A 17,514-nucleotide genomic window follows, 5' to 3' on the forward strand; every position below is an offset into this window, starting at 1 on the left:
GTCATTGGAGCTGAAGCGGTTTTGACAGACGAGAAAAAAAAAACAGAGAGCAAAATAATCAAGTTCAAGTCTGTCTTGAGTTACAACAATGTATGTTGAGGTGTGGTTTCAAAACTGAGGTTCGTAGTGCTGAGCTCTCTATAATGAGTTGGTCTTGCGAATTTGACACTACGCATCATTAGGCAACATCACCAGGCAATCCTTGCAGACCACCAGTGGTAGCGACTCTTAATTAGTGGATGGTGTGCATGCATGCGTCCAAATGAGCATACCGATGAATTAAAAGTAAGCGTCCATGTGTTTTTCTAACGGCTGTTAAAATGTCACATTAGCACAAATGCTATTTAACAAACATGTAAAACAAGGAGCATCGGAAGCAAAGCGTCCTTGTTGAAAAGTCAAGCCTCCCTAAGACAGACGTTGACTCATCAGCACTAGTTTCACGTATTGATTAAAGGCAGGATTTCCAGTGGATGGGTTTTACTGGATTGTAAAGTATAAACACAAAAAGTTTGCAAGGCTTATTGTGCCCTTGAAGGGTCTGCTTTATGATAGTGTGTTCTTCTTGTTTCGCATGTCCACGCTCAACTGAGGGAAATGTCATGATCTCATTGTTACTGTAAAAAAAAAAAAAAGAATATTAAATATAATTTTAATATTAAATATCTCAATTTTTTCTTGGATTCAAGGGTTTATGGTTTATTTATTTTTTTTCGCATAATTGTCGAGTTTAAAATGTATAAACAAGCAAAGATTTAAAAAAAAAATAAAGTTAATTCATTTTTCCAGGCATTGATGCATTTAAAATAATCCAAACACGCACTCACGTAACGATAATTCAATTATAATTAATGGCCTCTGGGAACTTTACACATTAATATATGCGGCTCTAATAGTGCAAAACAGCCACACTACACTGCAATGTGTATGTATTTCACAATGATTTTACTAAGTGGCGTGATTCGGTGTGTTTATTCTCCCACAATGCAGTAACGTCTTCATTATTAAGCAATGCCGACTTACTTTGACGGGGGAGACTAATGGGAGTTTAATCAGCTTCGGTTTCCTGCACTCCACTGCCATCTACCGGTTCAATTGTGAAACAACACGTACGCGTGGGATCTTTCGATTGGAATCAGATCATTCATCAGTCGTCCTCATCCTCTGTGAAGGACAGAACTTCATCTCGAGCTCCCATTCAAAATGAATAGACTGTGGTAGACAATTAGATAAAAGCTTAACATTTCGCTAAAAGCAAGAAATGACAGGTAATTAAGTGTTGATTCAATTGGGGAGACGTTGAGGTATTATTGGGCTTCACTTGGAGAAAATTGCACACAGTTGCACTTCAATTCACGGACGCTCACTTACATGTAATCTGCATGAATGTAGGCTGTTTCAGTTAATAGCGTTGCTGGAGCACACAATGCATTGGCAGTAAATTGAAAAGCTCTCCTGGCTGATCCAACGTTACACCCTTCTTTTGGCACACGACGCTTCTTTCCATAGCATAGACTCGCCAACAGCTCAATTAAATAGAAAGCCCAATTTATCACAGCCTGAAAGCTTCCCCAAAAGCAAAAAATAATAAGACGATAGCGTGCTCCCAACTCGTGGAAAAACACAAACAAGCAAATACATCAGAGCAAAAAAAAAATAAAAATCGCCGCTGTATCGTCCTCGCGGCGTCACTGCCAATTAAAATGACATCTTTCGATTATGAAGATGAATTCAAACTCACCCCCTGTGGATGCAAAGTTGTCACCCTCAACAAAAGAGATATTTCCGGGTGGCGCGGGTGTCACGCTCTTCCACAATTAAGTGCAAACACAGCATGGTCGGTGCTCGGACCTGAGACACACACACAGGATGCAGCGGCTTGCCCCCTTCTCCTCTTCTGCTCCTTCTCTCTCCTCCGCGGATGCTTATCTGAGGCTGAAGCGCGGCCCACTTTAAACTACAGTGACGTCATGGGTGCTGATGCCGACGCCACGCCCACCTTCATCAGACGTGTACACGTTTTTTTTTTGCCCCAAACAAGCGCATAAATGCAACAAGCATGGCCCCTCATCTTCATTTTAACCCTCATCTTCATTTTAAACATTTGAAACAGTAGTGGGAAGTAACTGTACTCGCGCTTTACGCCTCTTGATGACGCAAAGAAAAAAGACAGACACCATGTCATGATTGAACAAACCATGACGTGACAAACATTCGCTAGTGTTGCTAAAGTTTACCATCAACAAGTGAAAGCCACATTCTCCTTCTTTTCCTTGACAAATGTTCAATCTTCTCAAACTTATTCAAAATTGGAGCAAGTTAAAATGAGACTGTCCCTTCGTAGTATTTTTTCAGTTGTTATCATAAGCTAATTTAGTATCTTTTATTAGTCGGTTCACAACATTGGCACGCTAATGCCTTTGATAGCATAATAGCCTGTCCCTATGCTAGCTAACTAGCTCGCTTTCTTCTCTGTATGAGGACAAGTGAATTAAAGAGGGAAATTATCTTGTATGCAGTTGTTTTGCTCAAACTTGTTCAAAATTGGAACAAGTTAAAATGAGACTGTCCCTTCGTAGTATTTTTTCAGTTGTCATCATTAGCTAATTTAGTATCTTTTATTAGTCGGTTCACAACATTGGCACGCTAATGCCTTTGATAGCATAATAGCCTGTCCCTATGCTAGCTAACTAGCTCGCTTTCTTCCCTGTATGAGGAAAAGTGAATTAAAGAGGGAAATGATCTTGTATGCAGTTGTTTTGCTCAAACTTGTTCAAAATTGGAACAAGTTAAAATGAGACTGGCCCCTCGTAGTATTTTTTCAGTTGTCATCATTAGCTAATTTAGTATATTTTAGTAGTCAGTTCACAACATTGGCAAGCTAATGCCTTTGATAGCATAATAGCCTGTCCCTATGCTAGCTAGCTAGCTCGCTTCTCTGTGGACAAGTGAATTAAAGAGGGAAATTATCTTGTATGCAGTTGTTTTGCTCACCAAGTTTTCACAGGTGTACATAATTGACAGTTAAAATACATTTTTACTTTTGTACTTAAGTCCATTTTAGTTGTAAAGGAGCGAAATCAGTAGGAATCTAGGAAACTAGTTATTGGACAGCAGCTAGTCTTTTTCCCGACTGCTGTCGAGGTGCCTTTGAGCAAGGCACCGACAACTGTGTGACTTGTATGACCCTTTCACTGCAACATCTCTTCTTGATTATCTGCATGTGTGTGATTGTGATCTTGCTCTCTATGTGGTGTGCAGCACACACAAAAAAGGCAACACAGTGTATGTTTCCTCTTGAGGTATCATAATGAGTAAATACATTTAAATTGTCCAAATGTGTGATTGCAAATGCAAATTGAATATTTGTGAGGGATGACTGCTCTACCATTCAAAATCATGACTCAAGATACATTCTCTTTATTTTAATTCCTTCTGTTTCTAACCACTGGCAGCTGCAGTCAATAAAATATGAAGGAAGAGTGACTAAATTGGCTGGAAAGGTTTAATTATCATGATTGGAGCAAGCGTTTTTCTGCAAGAGTGAACACCTCAGTTCTCTGATGAAGCAAGAAAAGAAGCACATCAGGTGGAATGAGACTTCTTTCAGGATGCACTTTTTCGGTTAAAGGGCTGTTGCAGGTGCTTCTGATGAATGTTTGAACCCAGAACCTGATGCTAAGACACCAGACGTGCGACGTATTACAAAGGAAGATGTCTGGTATTTGCATGTTTATGAAACAGAGATCCCCCGACACACACACACAGATGCTTTTTGAACACGCTTGCAATCACACTCTTCTGTATTATCTAAAAAAGAATCCTTTTCCCAGCTCTTGCTGCCACATTAGATTGCCATCAAGCTACTCAAGTGTGCAATTCTCAGAAAAGGTTCACAGACTGTTAGTTTCCAACACATCACAAAAGACTAAATTCTCTGTCGGGAAGTGAAGTCACAAAACACCCTAACATCACGTCAATCATGGCAGTATCTTTCTAGCGCGATATTCACTGACAAGCTTGCGCTGGATAGGTCAATAGTTGATTTTACACCTGGGCTCACTTATGTGGGAGTCTTTATTCTGTTCATCGGAAAAACGATCATAGATTGTTTGCTTGGTCAATTCCTTTAATGGTTTCGTTCCACGGATTGAATTGAACGAAGTATGATTTATTTTATGTAAACAAAATACATGGCAGTAGCATTCCAATTTGGTTCATGATGATCAGATGGATATACAAATACGGCGAATAAAGAGTCTCATAATGGCATAAGTACTCTGGAAAAGGCAACTTTTAAATGCACACTTAAGCTCGAGATAGAAAGGACACCTAAACCAATGCTTCTCAATAATTTTTTGTTACACCCAACCCCCAGGAAGAAGAAAATAGTTCACGCCCCATCAACTCTCTGCCGCGACTATAAATAGAATTTTGTGTATAGATTGCTATATATACATCTCTGCACTCTCTGACAATGAGGGTGCCACTGCCACCTACTGTAGTGGATATGCAATTGCACTTTATTGTAGAATGAAAAAAAGGCTTTCTATTGTCCATCTATAATATTTTAATCATTGTATTAGATACATTAGATCTATAGCATATACCCATTTTAATGCCAATTACTGTAAATCTATTTTAAAGTGACAGTGTGTAATGAGTGACCACTAGATGTTGCTATAGCATAGAATGCAGCCTAAGCGCATACATTAGAAAAGTGTGCCTCAGAGAGACCACATTTCGCAAGCCTACCACCATTTTTTATTTTGCGTGAGGGAATGAGCATCTCAGCTAGCGACGGCGACTTGGCAGCCGGTATGAAGCCCGGCGAGCAACACTGAAAGACCGACCAAGTCGGATTTAGCCAGAGCAGCTAACGAGAGCGGCTAGTTAGTCGGAGTGGCGAACGACCGGCTAGTGGGAGAAGCTAGTAAGCTAGCAGGTCCCATGGAAGCACCACTCAAGCTAACTACATTCACAAAGTTGTCCTTTGGGTAGCAGGAAGATGTCAGCCTCTTGTAAGGTGAGACTCCAGCCATGTAATATAATTAGTGATTATTAGATTATATTACCCCATATATATATATATAACCAAAAAATTACATTGATGTGATAGAGCTTTTTTTTTTTGCATATTATTGAAAGCAATAATGGGTTTTTAAATTGAATTAATTATTAGTTCACCACTAGATGGTGCTAAAGATTACACACTGTCACTTTAACATTTTCCATTGTATATTTATGACATTTTGCATGATAAACTGTAATATTCTATTGTAGCTAGCTGTCTATACCGCAAGTGTAATGGGAAGGACAACAAAAGCACACACAAAGTTATGGAAACTCACAGTTTTGTGGGCCATCTTAGCGTGAGTTGCAGGTTCGATCCACTACTGTCTTTCAGCCAACTGATGTGTCCTTGGGCAAGAAACTCAACCAGCGGTAGCACCTGATGCTGCTTCATCACTTTTCTATCACCATTGTGGGAATTTGTGAACCTTGAAAATAGAAAGGTGCAATTTGAATGCAGTCTATTTATAGATGTGCAGCACCAAATGCTTTTAAAATCCTGATGAACTTTTCAGTTAGATCCACGCATATCTGATTAGTTCATGTAGTTCACTGTCACTGAGCAATACATTTGACTGCAAATGTGTTGTTGCACATTGTACAAGTGCTATCCTCTGAGTGTGCTCTTTGGCTTCCCTCCTCCTGAATGCTAAAGACAACATTTGCAAGTAGCATTTGTATCGGTTATCTTTGCAAAAACAGATGGGAAGCAGCTGCACAAGGCGACATCTAAGAGACATGAGGATCGGAATTAAATGTCACAATCCATCACTTAACTCAAGAGACTGCAAGGTTTGCTGCTTTTTGGATGAATCTCTCGCTGGTCCCTTTCACACGGCTTGTGGCCATATTCCCTGCTTTTTCCAATGTCGCTATTCAAATGACAACAGAAGGAGGTGATGAAGTTGACAACAATTTTCAGCCTTAAAAAAAGTGGGAAAAGTTGTGGTGCACCAAATGTTTTTGTTTGTCTATATAAGTTTGTTAGTAAAATGTCAACAAACCTTTATTGAGCCAAGGAACATATTTTAAATTTTAAAAAAAATCACTGCACGCTACCAAACAAATGTCACAATAAGTATATGCTGTGATGATTTAGTTTCAATGTACTCACAAATTTAATTGCTGATTGTGAAATCCGAGCCTGTTTGGTAGAACACTATTGGCATATAGCTAGACAGGGGTCTACAACCTGCGGCTCTGTAGCCACATGACTCTTTAGTCCCTCTCCTCTGGCTTCCTGTGGATCTCTAAAAAAAAATTAAATTAAATTAATTAGAATAATTTTTTTACAAATTTTATTTTGTTTTTTCTGATAAAATATTCTTCAATTTGATTGATAATTTAAAATAGTAATAATAATTTCAAAAATAGTCCAGATTTTTAAGTTGTTGGAAAAACAGAGATGAAAGGTAGACGAAGAAGTTTTTAAAAAACTAAAACTAAAACATATAAATGTCCAAAAGGTGAACATAAAATGTCCAAGAGGGAAGAGGAAAAGCTGAAAAATACCATAAAATGTCCATGGGAAAAAAAGGTAGAAAAAAATGTCTAAAAAAGGAAGAAGAGATGCAGAAAATTACCACATGTCCATAAAATTGCCCCCCAAAAAAACACGTCATAAATTTAACATAAAGGCAGAAAAGTCTACAAATGTATGAAAAATTATACACACACACAAATCCAAAAACAGAAGACAAAAGGCAGAATAAAATGAATCTAAAAGTATTGGGTGCTGCATATTTTTCTGTTATGGTGCAGCTTTAATGAGCTCTTGGGCCCCAGTACATTAGAATAACAATAACACACTATTTCGTTCATCACAATGTTCAAATGTTAAGCGTCTCTAGACAAAATTTTGGTTGTTAATTTAGCCTAACACGGCTCTTTTGACAGGAAAGGCTGCTAAACCCCTAGCTAGAGAAACAGAAGTATATTATTTCTATTCAATTAATAATAATTGAACTTAATTTTTTTCAGTTCTCATGTGTCTCAAACTGCAAGAAGAAAATAAATTCCAATTCAAACAAACCGATAAACAAACACTTACCAAACAACAGGAGCTTTCAATTGGCTTCTTTCATACTCGGCAGAAGCAACAAAAAAGTCTTGCCTGCGCTCCATCTTGTCCATCACAGGGGACTCAAATGAAGCAGGCCTGCATGTGCTGCTGCGAACCCCCCTGGAATGATACTTTCCATTTTCTATACTGCTTATACCCTGTAGCCGATCCCAACGGGGTACACCATGTGCTCATCACCTGTCAGTCACAGGACTGACAAATAAGAGCCAGCCAATGCAGTCGCTCTCACATTCACACCTACAGGCAGCTTCAACATCCACAAAGAAGCCACACAAGCACAGAGACAGCAATCATCTTGGAGGGCATGCACTTAAAAGTCGTCCCATCCTGCGCCAGCCTCAGTTGTTGCATTTGAACGTTCGGGCCTGTCGGAGAGCGACCGCTGTTATCGTCAGCTTCAGAAGCGACCGTCGTGGCCTGCTGTAATCCCTGACCGCAAATCCCCAAGTCCCCTCACGGAGTAGCGGCGGATGAGGCAACAAATCCTCAGCATCAAACAACAGTGTGTTCTGCTGCTCCGGCCCGCGACTCTTTTATGTCTCGTTCGCTGTCACTGGCAGTGCTGAGACACTGTCTGTAGTGTGTTGGACTGAAGTGTGGAAAGGGAAGTTTAGTGGCCTCTGTGAGGCACTTGGCAATTCCCATCGCCCTTCTCTTGTGTGTTTGCTCTGGACTTAGTTTTAGTCCTAATTCAAGTTAAAGGGGGACGGCGGGCAAATGAATGCCTAATATAGTATTCATCAGTAAAACATTTCACAAATGACTTCAAATTGATTACGTTAAAGTTGGAGGATGTGTCTTGAATTTAAAGATATAGAACATATATTTGAAGCCAAGCGTATATAGTCTGTAGTCTTTTCTGTTGAGGAGGCCCACGTTTCAACTTGTGTAAACGTGAATGTATGTAAATATAACCTCTGTATTACTTAATAAACTCTGAACGGTAGATGCAAACAGTGAAGTTCGCTCTTTTAAGAGGCTCCCCTTAGTTCTTACAGAGATCCTGGTGTAAATCAAACAGATAAGTGTTTTCTTTGAAAAGCACATTGACATTGTCAGTAAGAGTGGCAACGTAAAATGGCTACCTTCTAGCTTCACCAGCTAGGGGCAGTGCATTCACGTGTGATGCTGCATTCGTGAAAAGTGGGAAATTGGATATATCTCACTTGGAATCTCCCAATCTCAACCTCAAAGCGTTTGAAGTAAATGTAAACAATAAAGATGGCTGATTCCGATAACTTCTTTGTTGTTCTGGTTAACACAATCAGTCGAACTCCCGTTGGATTATGTAAAGTTACTTTTTCTTGAATGACTAAATTAATGTTATAAAAAAGAATTAGATAAACATTGTTATCATTGTGTAAATTAAGTTTTGCCATTCACGGTTTTTGTATCTACAGGATTCGCCATTGTCGAGTGATTTCCGAGTTCAAAGGGTCGTTACCGTGCTTACTTCCTGGTATGAAGTTGGAAAAAATTCTGACTCCGCAACATCTCATCATCCTAATAAGTAGATTTGTGTCAAATTGGCGCCACTGCTCCCCCAAGTGGTGGGAAGTTTACAACATAAATCATTGACAGTACAGTAGCCTACTGACAAAAATGGCTTTTACAGTGAGCCTCAGCAAGATTCCCAACAAGATACTTCGCAATAAAGTCCCTGTAGGTTTATGTCTTCATTTGATTCACTCTGGACCCTCAGTAGATTCATACTCTCGTCGTTGTGCACATAAATCTTCCGGCACAGTTAAGGTCAAACATCTAAGGCAGGTAACAATGAGCAAAACCCATTTTTTAAACGTCTTTTTTTGGGGAGAGAGTGTATCACAAATGAGATTTTATCCAGAGCATAAATCTGAAGCACAATGTCCCAAAAGCTTGGAAAATAACTCTGTGGAATAATAATATATCATTTTATCACACAGCTCTAAAGAACACATTTCACTCTCAGAGGTTAAATGCAGCGAAAATAAAATTCTCGGTGAGCGTAGATGTTTTATGGTCCAAGCAGGAGAACGGTATTAGAGGCCTGCTTTGCTCGGCTGCACGTAAGCCAATTTGTCAAAAAGCAACTTAGAATTTATACGGCTTGTGTCCGTGAGGCTGAGACAGGACACAGCCAATCTTTCCTCCCTGTCTGTCAGTGCTGCTTTATGGAGAAAATGATTCTTCTGGCAGCAAGATGCTCTTTGGCCAGGCAGACACGTTTCAGCGGCCTCGTGCGTCTGCAACCAGGACAATGTGCTGACTGCTGAGACGTCACAGAACATTTCCATGGCTTTCGAGTCACGCTTGACTTGTGATCTTCATGGTACATGGGCAGTGTGTTCTAATGGTTCCGCTGGATTTGCGGGCGGTTTCAGCTTAGAGCATCCAGACGCTTAAAAGGGCACCAAATTTATACAGAATAGACAAAGAGGAGGAAATGAGCACACGAGTCCCCATTTACACGTGAGACGGTTTTGCAATTAGAACATCGATATGCTCTTCCACTAGATGGCAAAAAATTGCGTATCCACCTGTTGCCGTTCACACAACACATGGCTTCCTAGAACACATTATCTTTGTTCAATTAAACTGACCCTTATTTGACATTGAATACATAAATTGCGTCAATTTAATCTTTATTACAGTATTGTCGTCTGTTGGGGTTTCGTATTTTTATTTTATTTATTAAATGTAAAAATGGCCTGGTTTAACCCTGCTACAACTTGTAATTCGTCTCAATGCCAGCAGAGGGGGCGCTAAGCCACGCACGGCCATGCGGAAGACCAGTGTAAATATTTTCGTGACGTCACATCTTCCGGATAATTCCCATCCAGCCATTAATAACTATCTCAGTCTTGCAGGTCGCCACAACGCCGCAGTCGCTCTTTTAACACTTTCTCACATTCCATCCGCATCACAGTCCTCCTTGTTATTACTAACAATAATCATCTTCATCAACATAGCGGTGGTTTCGCTTGTCATTTGTGAACACGATGCAGAAGAGGAGGAAGCCGGAGCCGATCCAACTCAACCCGATCCCCGATGGGAATATCATCAACGGCAGCGGAGCCACAGAGTGAGTGTCACCAAAACACCCCCTCGCGTGTGTGCTCATATTTAAGAGTTGCATGGTTTACTCTCTTGACAGAGGGATCTTGATCTTGCGGTATATTATTTCTATTTGGGCTTTGCAATTACATTTGATAGAATATGCTTGTATTATATAAGATCCTAATCTGCATATGTCTGCGGCTATTCATGAATTGACCTCTTTTTGTTCCCAAAACAAGTTTGGTGTGTAGGCTTCCTCCCACCACCAGTAATTGAGATAGTGAGTAGTTGTGACACTGCTCTTAGTTATCACTTCGCTGCCAGGCCAAAGAAACATGCAGGGAATTACATAATGTGTCAACTCTCATGCTGGAAGCTTTTTCCAAGGTGGCAAAGAGGTGGAATATTTTATTGTGTTGCCATTGTGTCATCATGCATCTGAAGAGAATGCAGTATCCCACACATTTCTTTTCTTGTTTCCCCCCTGTATTTTTGTATATATACACACACGCCTGTCTTTAAATAACATGAATATGAATCCACATTAGGTACACCCGCACAAACTCAGGGAATCCAACAAGCACTAGCAATATTGCCTTACATAATACAGTGTTAGTTTTGACTGACACTATCAAAGATTTATTTATTTAGAAATATACAATTGTGATTATTAATATTGTTAAAACTCAAACCATCAAAATTTATTCTGAAAGACAATCTACTCCAAAATCTAAAATAAATACAAATTCACTTTTGATTAACGTGATTCTTATCATACATTGTTCGTCTTGTACCTTTATTACTTTTGTAATATTCAGATTCTCTCAATTGGAGCTAAATATGTTAGAAAAAATAACAGTGTAAACTACAACAACTGCATATATACATATATATTTTATGTAAATTTAAATGTGTGATTGTGAGAGTGAATATTTTTCTCGGCAGAAACGGTTGCATGCCAAGAACAGATCATCAATGGCTATAGTACTGTAGGCTACTTATAAACTGGTCCAGGACTACAATCCTTTTTTTGAAACCGAAAAACATACCTCATGTTGATGACGTGTGCTAAAAGTTGCCTTGACTTTACTGCTGCTGCTGAGGACATGGTGTTAGCGTGATACTTGAACACATTCCTTGTTGCTTGAGGCAGGTGGTGACTAGCCAAGGAATAGCACACCCTGATGAAACAACAGTTAAGAATTTATGACATGGTGAAATCTGCCTCCTCTTTCACACTGAAGTTCTCAGTCTTAGTATTCAGACAAGATCACATTCCAACCGTGAATGCCCAATGTCAATCAAAGACCACATATAAACAACCATTCACACTCAGATTCACACGTATTGACAATTCAGTGTTCGGTTCAGTGAAGCTAACCAATGTGTTAGGAATGTGGGAGGAAGTGGGAGTATGGGGAGAAACTCACGTAAGCACTGACAGAACATGCAAAGTCTACAAAGGAAGGAAGCCTGAGCCTACGTTCGGAAAACCCAAACCTCAAAACTGTAAGGCAGCTAATGCTAACCGCTAGTCTGCTATGCTGTCGCTAAACCGTTTAATGTTCTTTACACAAATATGTTCTATGCAACCTCACTACTAATCTAACTCTAAACATGACATTCTGAATAATATTGTGTTTAGGGAATATGATTTTAAGCAGGAAAATCCACCTGTTGTTATCCATATCAGTGTGGCGGCCATTTTGCCACTTGCTGTTGATCACTGATCTGAATAGCTCACCTGTTTTCTGAGTTTGGTCATGTGATGTTAGCAAGCTGAGCCTTAATTGGTTGTAACTTGAGCCCAGCAGCTGTGATGTCATTTTTAGTCATAGCAACTGGCAAAATGGACGCCCCCTCAAGATGGATAAAAACAGGTGGATTTTGCTTCTCAACTCAGATTTCAGACACACTATAAATCAGAATGCCGTTTAGACGAACGGGGGCACATATAACACATTCTTGTAATTTTGGGGTTGATTTATTTTTTAATAAAACATTGACTATTTTGTATATTGTATTTTTCCCCACCATGAATATTGTATGAGGCCCTTGTTTAAATAAGAGAAGTGCCAGCATGCTAAAAAGTTCCAAATGAAAGTACAGATGACATAACCACTGCATCTCTTTATTTCGACGCTAGCAGATGTCCTTGGTCATTGTGTGGATGGGGTTCAAGAGGCCTGCGTCGTGCACACTTCCCTCCTCCGCCACAAGCAAGCGTGCCGCTCCTCTTGGTCCCTCCCACATATTGTGCGTGGAGCGTGTGTGTGTGTGTTTCAAGCCGCTTTAGTATTTCTGGCGTCCTCCACTTTTCTGCCCGTCGACAAAACGCCCACGCCGCCCACGGCTAACTCAAACACGGCATGCGGTTTTCATCGTTATGCAGGCCTGCGATCAGAAATAAAATATTTTTATTTAATTTTTTTTTGCTGTCAAGTCACCCAACGCAGATGTACGACACCGTCAATCAAGACTCGATATTAGAAACACCACTCAGAATGATGCAGTGCGGCTCGACACCAATAATAAATAAAATAGCTGCCTGTCAAAAGAGCTCTTTATCCTGTTGGCTTCTCAAGGTAATCGGTTACCATGACAGCGCTAAAGGAGCGACAGAAGCCGCATGCCCAACATAAGAGACAAGATGGGCGAGAGAATAGAAATGGCTAAACCCAGTAACTTTTACTGAATTTCTGTCCACTTGGTTGCTCGTCATCGTCCCCAAATGACAAATAAATCACCAAAATCATGTTATGTCTTTTCAATTTGGCTTCAGGTTGACACATATGCTTCCTGTGTCCCTTTGGGGGTTTGGGGTGCAGATTCTTCAAAATAATCATCTGCCAAAGTTCTGTAGAAGAAATTATAACATGCATGTGTCGTCTCTTTTTGTTGTTGTTGTTGCAAGAACAAACTTAGAGGCCCTGCAAAAGAAACTAGAAGAGCTGGAACTGGATGAACAGCAACGCAAACGTTTGGAAGCTTTCCTGACGCAGAAGCAGAAAGTGGGAGAGCTGAAGGACGACGACTTTGAGAAGATATGTGAGCTCGGCGCGGGCAACGGCGGGGTGGTCTTCAAGGTTTCCCACAGACCTTCTGGTCTGATCATGGCCAGGAAGGTAAAGCTGTGTATAAGGATTGCCGAGCAGTTTTAGATTCCTCCTGGAATTTATGAGTATTGAGTGACGGCTTTTCCGTTGCAGCTCATCCACCTGGAAATCAAACCCGCTATCAGGAACCAGATCATAAGGGAGCTTCAAGTGCTGCATGAATGCAACTCCCCCTACATTGTGGGCTTCTATGGAGCTTTCTACAGTGATGGCGAAATCAGTATCTGCATGGAGCACATGGTAGCGCCTCCTATTTTCTAATGCTAATTTGTTTTTGAGTCCTCCTTGAGATGTTTTACTTTCTTGCTGGATTTAGGATGGCGGCTCCCTGGATCAGTCACTCAAGAAAGCTGGAAAGATCCCAGAGCAAATCCTTGGCAAAATCAGCATTGCCGTATGTAGCCCACATTCATATTCTCCCCCCCACAAACTTCCGGAATGATTCACTCATGCAAGCATAAATTCACACCCCCAGGGATTGACAAGGCCCATATGTCATTCTTTGATGCTGGTTCAAACTGAAATAGATTCGGGTTAATGGCAAATGAAGACAAACGGCTACAGTGGATCCCACTGGACAGTCAGGGTCGCTCAAGCATATCATTAAACAAAACAAGTGGATGAAAGCTCAATTAGGGTGGGAGCGAATTTACAGCTTCACCAATCTCAAACTCCGTGCTGCATATTTTAGAGGTTAATTTCCCCCCCTCCAACACACCTGAATCAAATGATCAAGCTCATCAGCAAACTTTGCAGTTGTCTGATGCTGATCATGTGCTGGAGGAGGGAAAGATCTGAAATAGGCTGTGTAAGGACCAGGCTTTGGCACCCCTGATTTAGATTGACCATCTATCACAATAAGTGTTGATGGGTGGATGCAAAATATTTTTGAATGAAACATTCGATACATGTAGTTAAGCATTATTTTTAGATTACTTTTGACATCTTATACAATTAACATGGTTGAGAAGTCATTATTTTTCATGCCACCCAGTCAGGATTCCATGAAATAAAATGTAGACAAAACAACTTTGCCAAACACACCAACACAAGCAGGAACAAATCTAAGTGAAAAGAAACCTTTAGAATCGTAACGAATTAGCAGGTTGCAACATTGTGCTTTGAATAAATAATAGTATGCAAAATGATGCAGCCGTCGGTAACTTTCACTGATTGGCTGAAAAATTACAGTATCCAATAAGCCCAGCAAAACATTCACTTTTTTCCCTTAGCTTTGTGTCTGCTTGTATAATGATTGTGTTGGGCAAGGTTTTGTATTGTGTACTTTATTCCATGAAACCATAACTGTGGACAGTACCATAAACTGACTTCCCAGCCATGTGCAGTGTGTAGCAAAGGTCGACCTGGAACCTCTTAAGTTTCAAGGTTAAATGTGTCATCTTATGAGCCCCTTTAGTAATTTGTGTCACCCTGGCCACCCTGCTAAAAATTTTATTTTATTTTTTTAAAGTTGTGGCTCAACAAAAAAAAAATACTACAGCATGTTGCCATTTGTTGACAACTGAAATTATTTATTTTTGCAGGTCATTAAAGGGCTTTCCTACCTGAGGGAGAAACACAAGATCATGCACAGAGGTCAATAACTAAATTCACTTTGACACCACTGATGTATTTCATACAGAAAAACAAAATAGTGCTCATCTTTTACCATTGGATCACTTCTCCAACATGACTACTACAAATTTGGTCTCATATGTTGCATGCTACCTGTCAAACTTCAGTGACGCCATCCCCATTATGCTCACATCATCTCTCCCTCTGTCAGATGTCAAGCCATCAAACATCCTGGTGAATTCCCGCGGTGAGATCAAGCTGTGCGACTTCGGAGTTAGTGGACAGCTCATAGACTCCATGGCCAACTCCTTTGTGGGAACACGATCCTACATGTCTGTAAGTTGATGTGGACACGCAGCGCTTCCACGCAAACGCCAAAGAAAAGGAGACACTCATTTGCAATCAGAACGGCGTGGCCACCAAACAGTCAATAAGTTCTAGGTTCAAATCTCAGCTCAACCATAACCCTTGCAGTGCATCATGTATTATTTTCCTGTTCTGTCGTCTTACACAGCCGGAGCGTTTACAGGGCACCCATTACTCGGTCCAGTCAGACATCTGGAGTATGGGTCTGTCCCTGGTTGAAATGGCCATTGGACGTTTCCCTATCCCACCGCCCGACACAAAGGAGCTGGAACACATTTTTGGGACTTCAGTGGGAGGTGCAAACTCCGCAGAGTCCTCACCAAAGGCTGGGCTTCCTGGGCGACCTGGCGGCTGTAAGTCCAAGGACCAAGTTCCAGCCTTTGAATATCCCCCCCCTCCTCCAGCACGTTAACTATGCATTTTTTGTACTTTCAGCATATGGATCGGACAGTAGGCCTCCAATGGCCATCTTTGAATTACTTGACTATATAGTAAATGAGGTAAGGCTTCACACATTTGAAAATGTCATAATGGTAACTACTTCACTAACAGTATTTTCTGGTTAGCCTCCACCAAAGTTGCCTGGGATGTTATTCAGCGCAGAATTCCAAGACTTTGTCAATAAATGGTAAGGTGAAAGGGTCTGAAATTATTTTTCATTTTTTACCGGACATTATTTTAAACTATAACACCTGTTTAACCTCCATTTCAGCTTGATAAAGAACCCAGCAGAAAGGGCAGACCTGAAACAGTTGATGGTTGGTGTATACACATGTAACATTCTCACAATGCTGCACAATTCAAGCTTTCAGCTCACCTGCCATTTCATCCTCCCAACAGGTGCACTCTTTCATCAGACAGTCAGAGGCAGAGCAAGTTGATTTTGCCGGCTGGTTGTGCACCACCATTGGCCTCAACCAGCCTGGGACGCCCACTCATGGCTCAGCAATGTGACCACCACCAGCGATTAGACAGTACAAGCTGTGTGTGCCCTTTAATCGTCCAACAGGGTCTCTGTGATTTGTATGAGGTGTTAGGCCAAAAAGTGCAATCAAATGTTATGTATTTTAATTTCAAACAGACATGCCAAGTGAAATTACAAAAGTGAAACTAATTTGGGCTGCTTTGCAAGCCTGCCTGAAAAGCCATCTTTTTCTAATTAATAATGCCATCGTAAGTGTGCTTCAAGCTAAGAACTGTTGTTGTGAATAGTTTGGTGAATTAAACTGTGAAGATGCCTCCTTTGCCTTATTTGAAATCCAGCTTGAGATCATGCCTCAGTTTAAGCAGGTGCTTGTTCCCAGGGTTCCAAAAGTTCTTCAGTAGTGCTGAAAGAGCAAAACAGCATTTAGGTTAAACTCTGTACATACAAACTTAAGCACTAGCTAGATATGGTATGCATTGCTCAGGACTTCCAACTAATCAGGATTCAGAAACACGGACCAGAAGTAGGAGTATCATCACAGCTTTAAAAAATAAAATAAAATAAAAAGTTCAAAAGCTTTGCTTACTTGGGTGCCCATAGTTATTTCTGGATGCCACGTTTTGAGATCATGCCTCGGTTTAAGCAGGTGCTTGTTCCCAGGCTTCCAAAAGTTCTTCAGTAGTGCTGAAAGAGTAAAACAGCATTTAGTTTAAACTCTGTACATACAAACTTAAGCACTAACTAGATATGGTATGCATTGCTCAGGACTTCCAACTAATCAGGATTCAGAAACACGGACCAGAAGTAGGAGTATCATCACAGCTTTAAAATTTAAAAAAAAAAAAAAAGTTTGAAAGCTTTGCTTACTTGGGTGCCCCCAGTTATTTCTGGATGCCACGTTTTAAGATCCAGCTCAGGTCTGTGTTGGTCATCTTGATTATCAGCAGACTGAAAGATGGAATATTAGTCAAAATTATTCTCCTTACAAAAAACATGTTAAATCAATGTTCCATGCAATGGACTCAGAACTTCACTCTTATCACAGTTGTCAAAAACACGGACCTAGAAGTAGGAAGCTCATCATAGTAGAAGTTTATACTTCTGCTAGTGTCAGACACTAGAAACTCACTTGTAGTCAGGTGGTATGCAGCTCATCCATCTTACAGTTAGCACCCAGACCATGTATAGGAGCAGCCAACTTGAACACCCACCCAGGGGTTATGCTCGGAAGGTTGACTTCATTCTGCAGTGAGAAAATAATTTCATAAAAATTTGTTTGAAAAGTTGACGTTAACATGCACACGCCATTACCTATTCTTACCTTCATCTTAAATGCT

At 40.5% G+C, this 17,514-nt stretch overlaps 2 protein-coding genes, 1 long non-coding RNA gene and 3 other non-coding genes across 12 annotated transcripts in view; 1 reads left to right on the forward strand and 5 right to left on the reverse strand.

Moving 5' to 3' along the window:
- The window catches only part of megf11 (multiple EGF-like-domains 11), a 123,705-nt gene extending 111,779 nt beyond the window's left edge, over positions 1–11,926 (reverse strand). For 3 of the 7 annotated variants that reach the window (XM_077567196.1, XM_077567191.1, XM_077567190.1), the window contains exons 1-3: positions 11,870–11,926; positions 11,245–11,376; positions 5,352–5,501 (exon numbers count right to left, since the gene is read on the reverse strand). In XM_077567196.1, the coding sequence (XP_077423322.1) occupies positions 5,352–5,501; positions 11,245–11,376; positions 11,870–11,883 (296 nt within the window). In that variant the 5' untranslated portion in view covers positions 11,884–11,926. Of the gene's footprint in view, positions 1–5,351; positions 5,946–6,187; positions 8,600–11,244; positions 11,377–11,869 lie in introns of those variants that run through there. The other 4 variants (XM_077567195.1, XM_077567194.1, XM_077567193.1 and 1 more) reach the window with 4 other exon arrangements.
- On the forward strand, positions 9,946–16,490 carry map2k1 (mitogen-activated protein kinase kinase 1). Its single transcript, XM_077567197.1, has 11 exons — positions 9,946–10,220; positions 13,110–13,320; positions 13,405–13,551; positions 13,628–13,705; positions 14,856–14,907; positions 15,098–15,222; positions 15,401–15,605; positions 15,688–15,752; positions 15,819–15,880; positions 15,965–16,010; positions 16,093–16,490. Exons 1-11 carry the CDS (start codon positions 10,138–10,140, stop codon positions 16,204–16,206), a joined length of 1,188 nt encoding a protein of 395 aa, XP_077423323.1. The 5' UTR covers positions 9,946–10,137; the 3' UTR covers positions 16,207–16,490.
- On the reverse strand, positions 16,299–17,273 carry LOC144053119 (uncharacterized). Its single transcript, XR_013294331.1, has 3 exons — positions 17,045–17,273; positions 16,764–16,861; positions 16,299–16,580 (listed from the first exon to the last, which is right to left on the reverse strand). It is a non-coding gene; the product is annotated as an uncharacterized LOC144053119 (long non-coding RNA).
- Positions 16,654–16,721, reverse strand: LOC144054359 (small nucleolar RNA SNORD18). The gene has a single exon (XR_013294665.1). It is a non-coding gene; the product is annotated as a small nucleolar RNA SNORD18 (small nucleolar RNA).
- Positions 16,935–17,002, reverse strand: LOC144054360 (small nucleolar RNA SNORD18). Its single transcript, XR_013294666.1, has one exon. It is a non-coding gene; the product is annotated as a small nucleolar RNA SNORD18 (small nucleolar RNA).
- LOC144054358 (small nucleolar RNA SNORD18) lies at positions 17,196–17,266 on the reverse strand. The gene has a single exon (XR_013294664.1). It is a non-coding gene; the product is annotated as a small nucleolar RNA SNORD18 (small nucleolar RNA).
- Positions 17,274–17,514: the final 241 nt, after the last annotated feature.

The sequence above is a fragment of the Vanacampus margaritifer genome, chromosome 6, assembly GCF_051991255.1.
Source record: "Vanacampus margaritifer isolate UIUO_Vmar chromosome 6, RoL_Vmar_1.0, whole genome shotgun sequence".
Classification (NCBI taxonomy): Eukaryota; Metazoa; Chordata; class Actinopteri; order Syngnathiformes; family Syngnathidae; genus Vanacampus; species Vanacampus margaritifer.

Coding starts and splice junctions, on each gene's coding strand:
- map2k1 (XM_077567197.1), top strand. CDS start 10,138: ATGCAGAAGAGGAGGAAGCCGGAGCCGATCCAACTCAACCCGATCCCC. Junction 13,321..13,404: donor GTCTGATCATGGCCAGGAAG/GTAAAGCTGTGT, acceptor TTTCCGTTGCAG/CTCATCCACCTGGAAATCAA. Junction 15,606..15,687: donor TCCTGGGCGACCTGGCGGCT/GTAAGTCCAAGG, acceptor TTGTACTTTCAG/CATATGGATCGGACAGTAGG.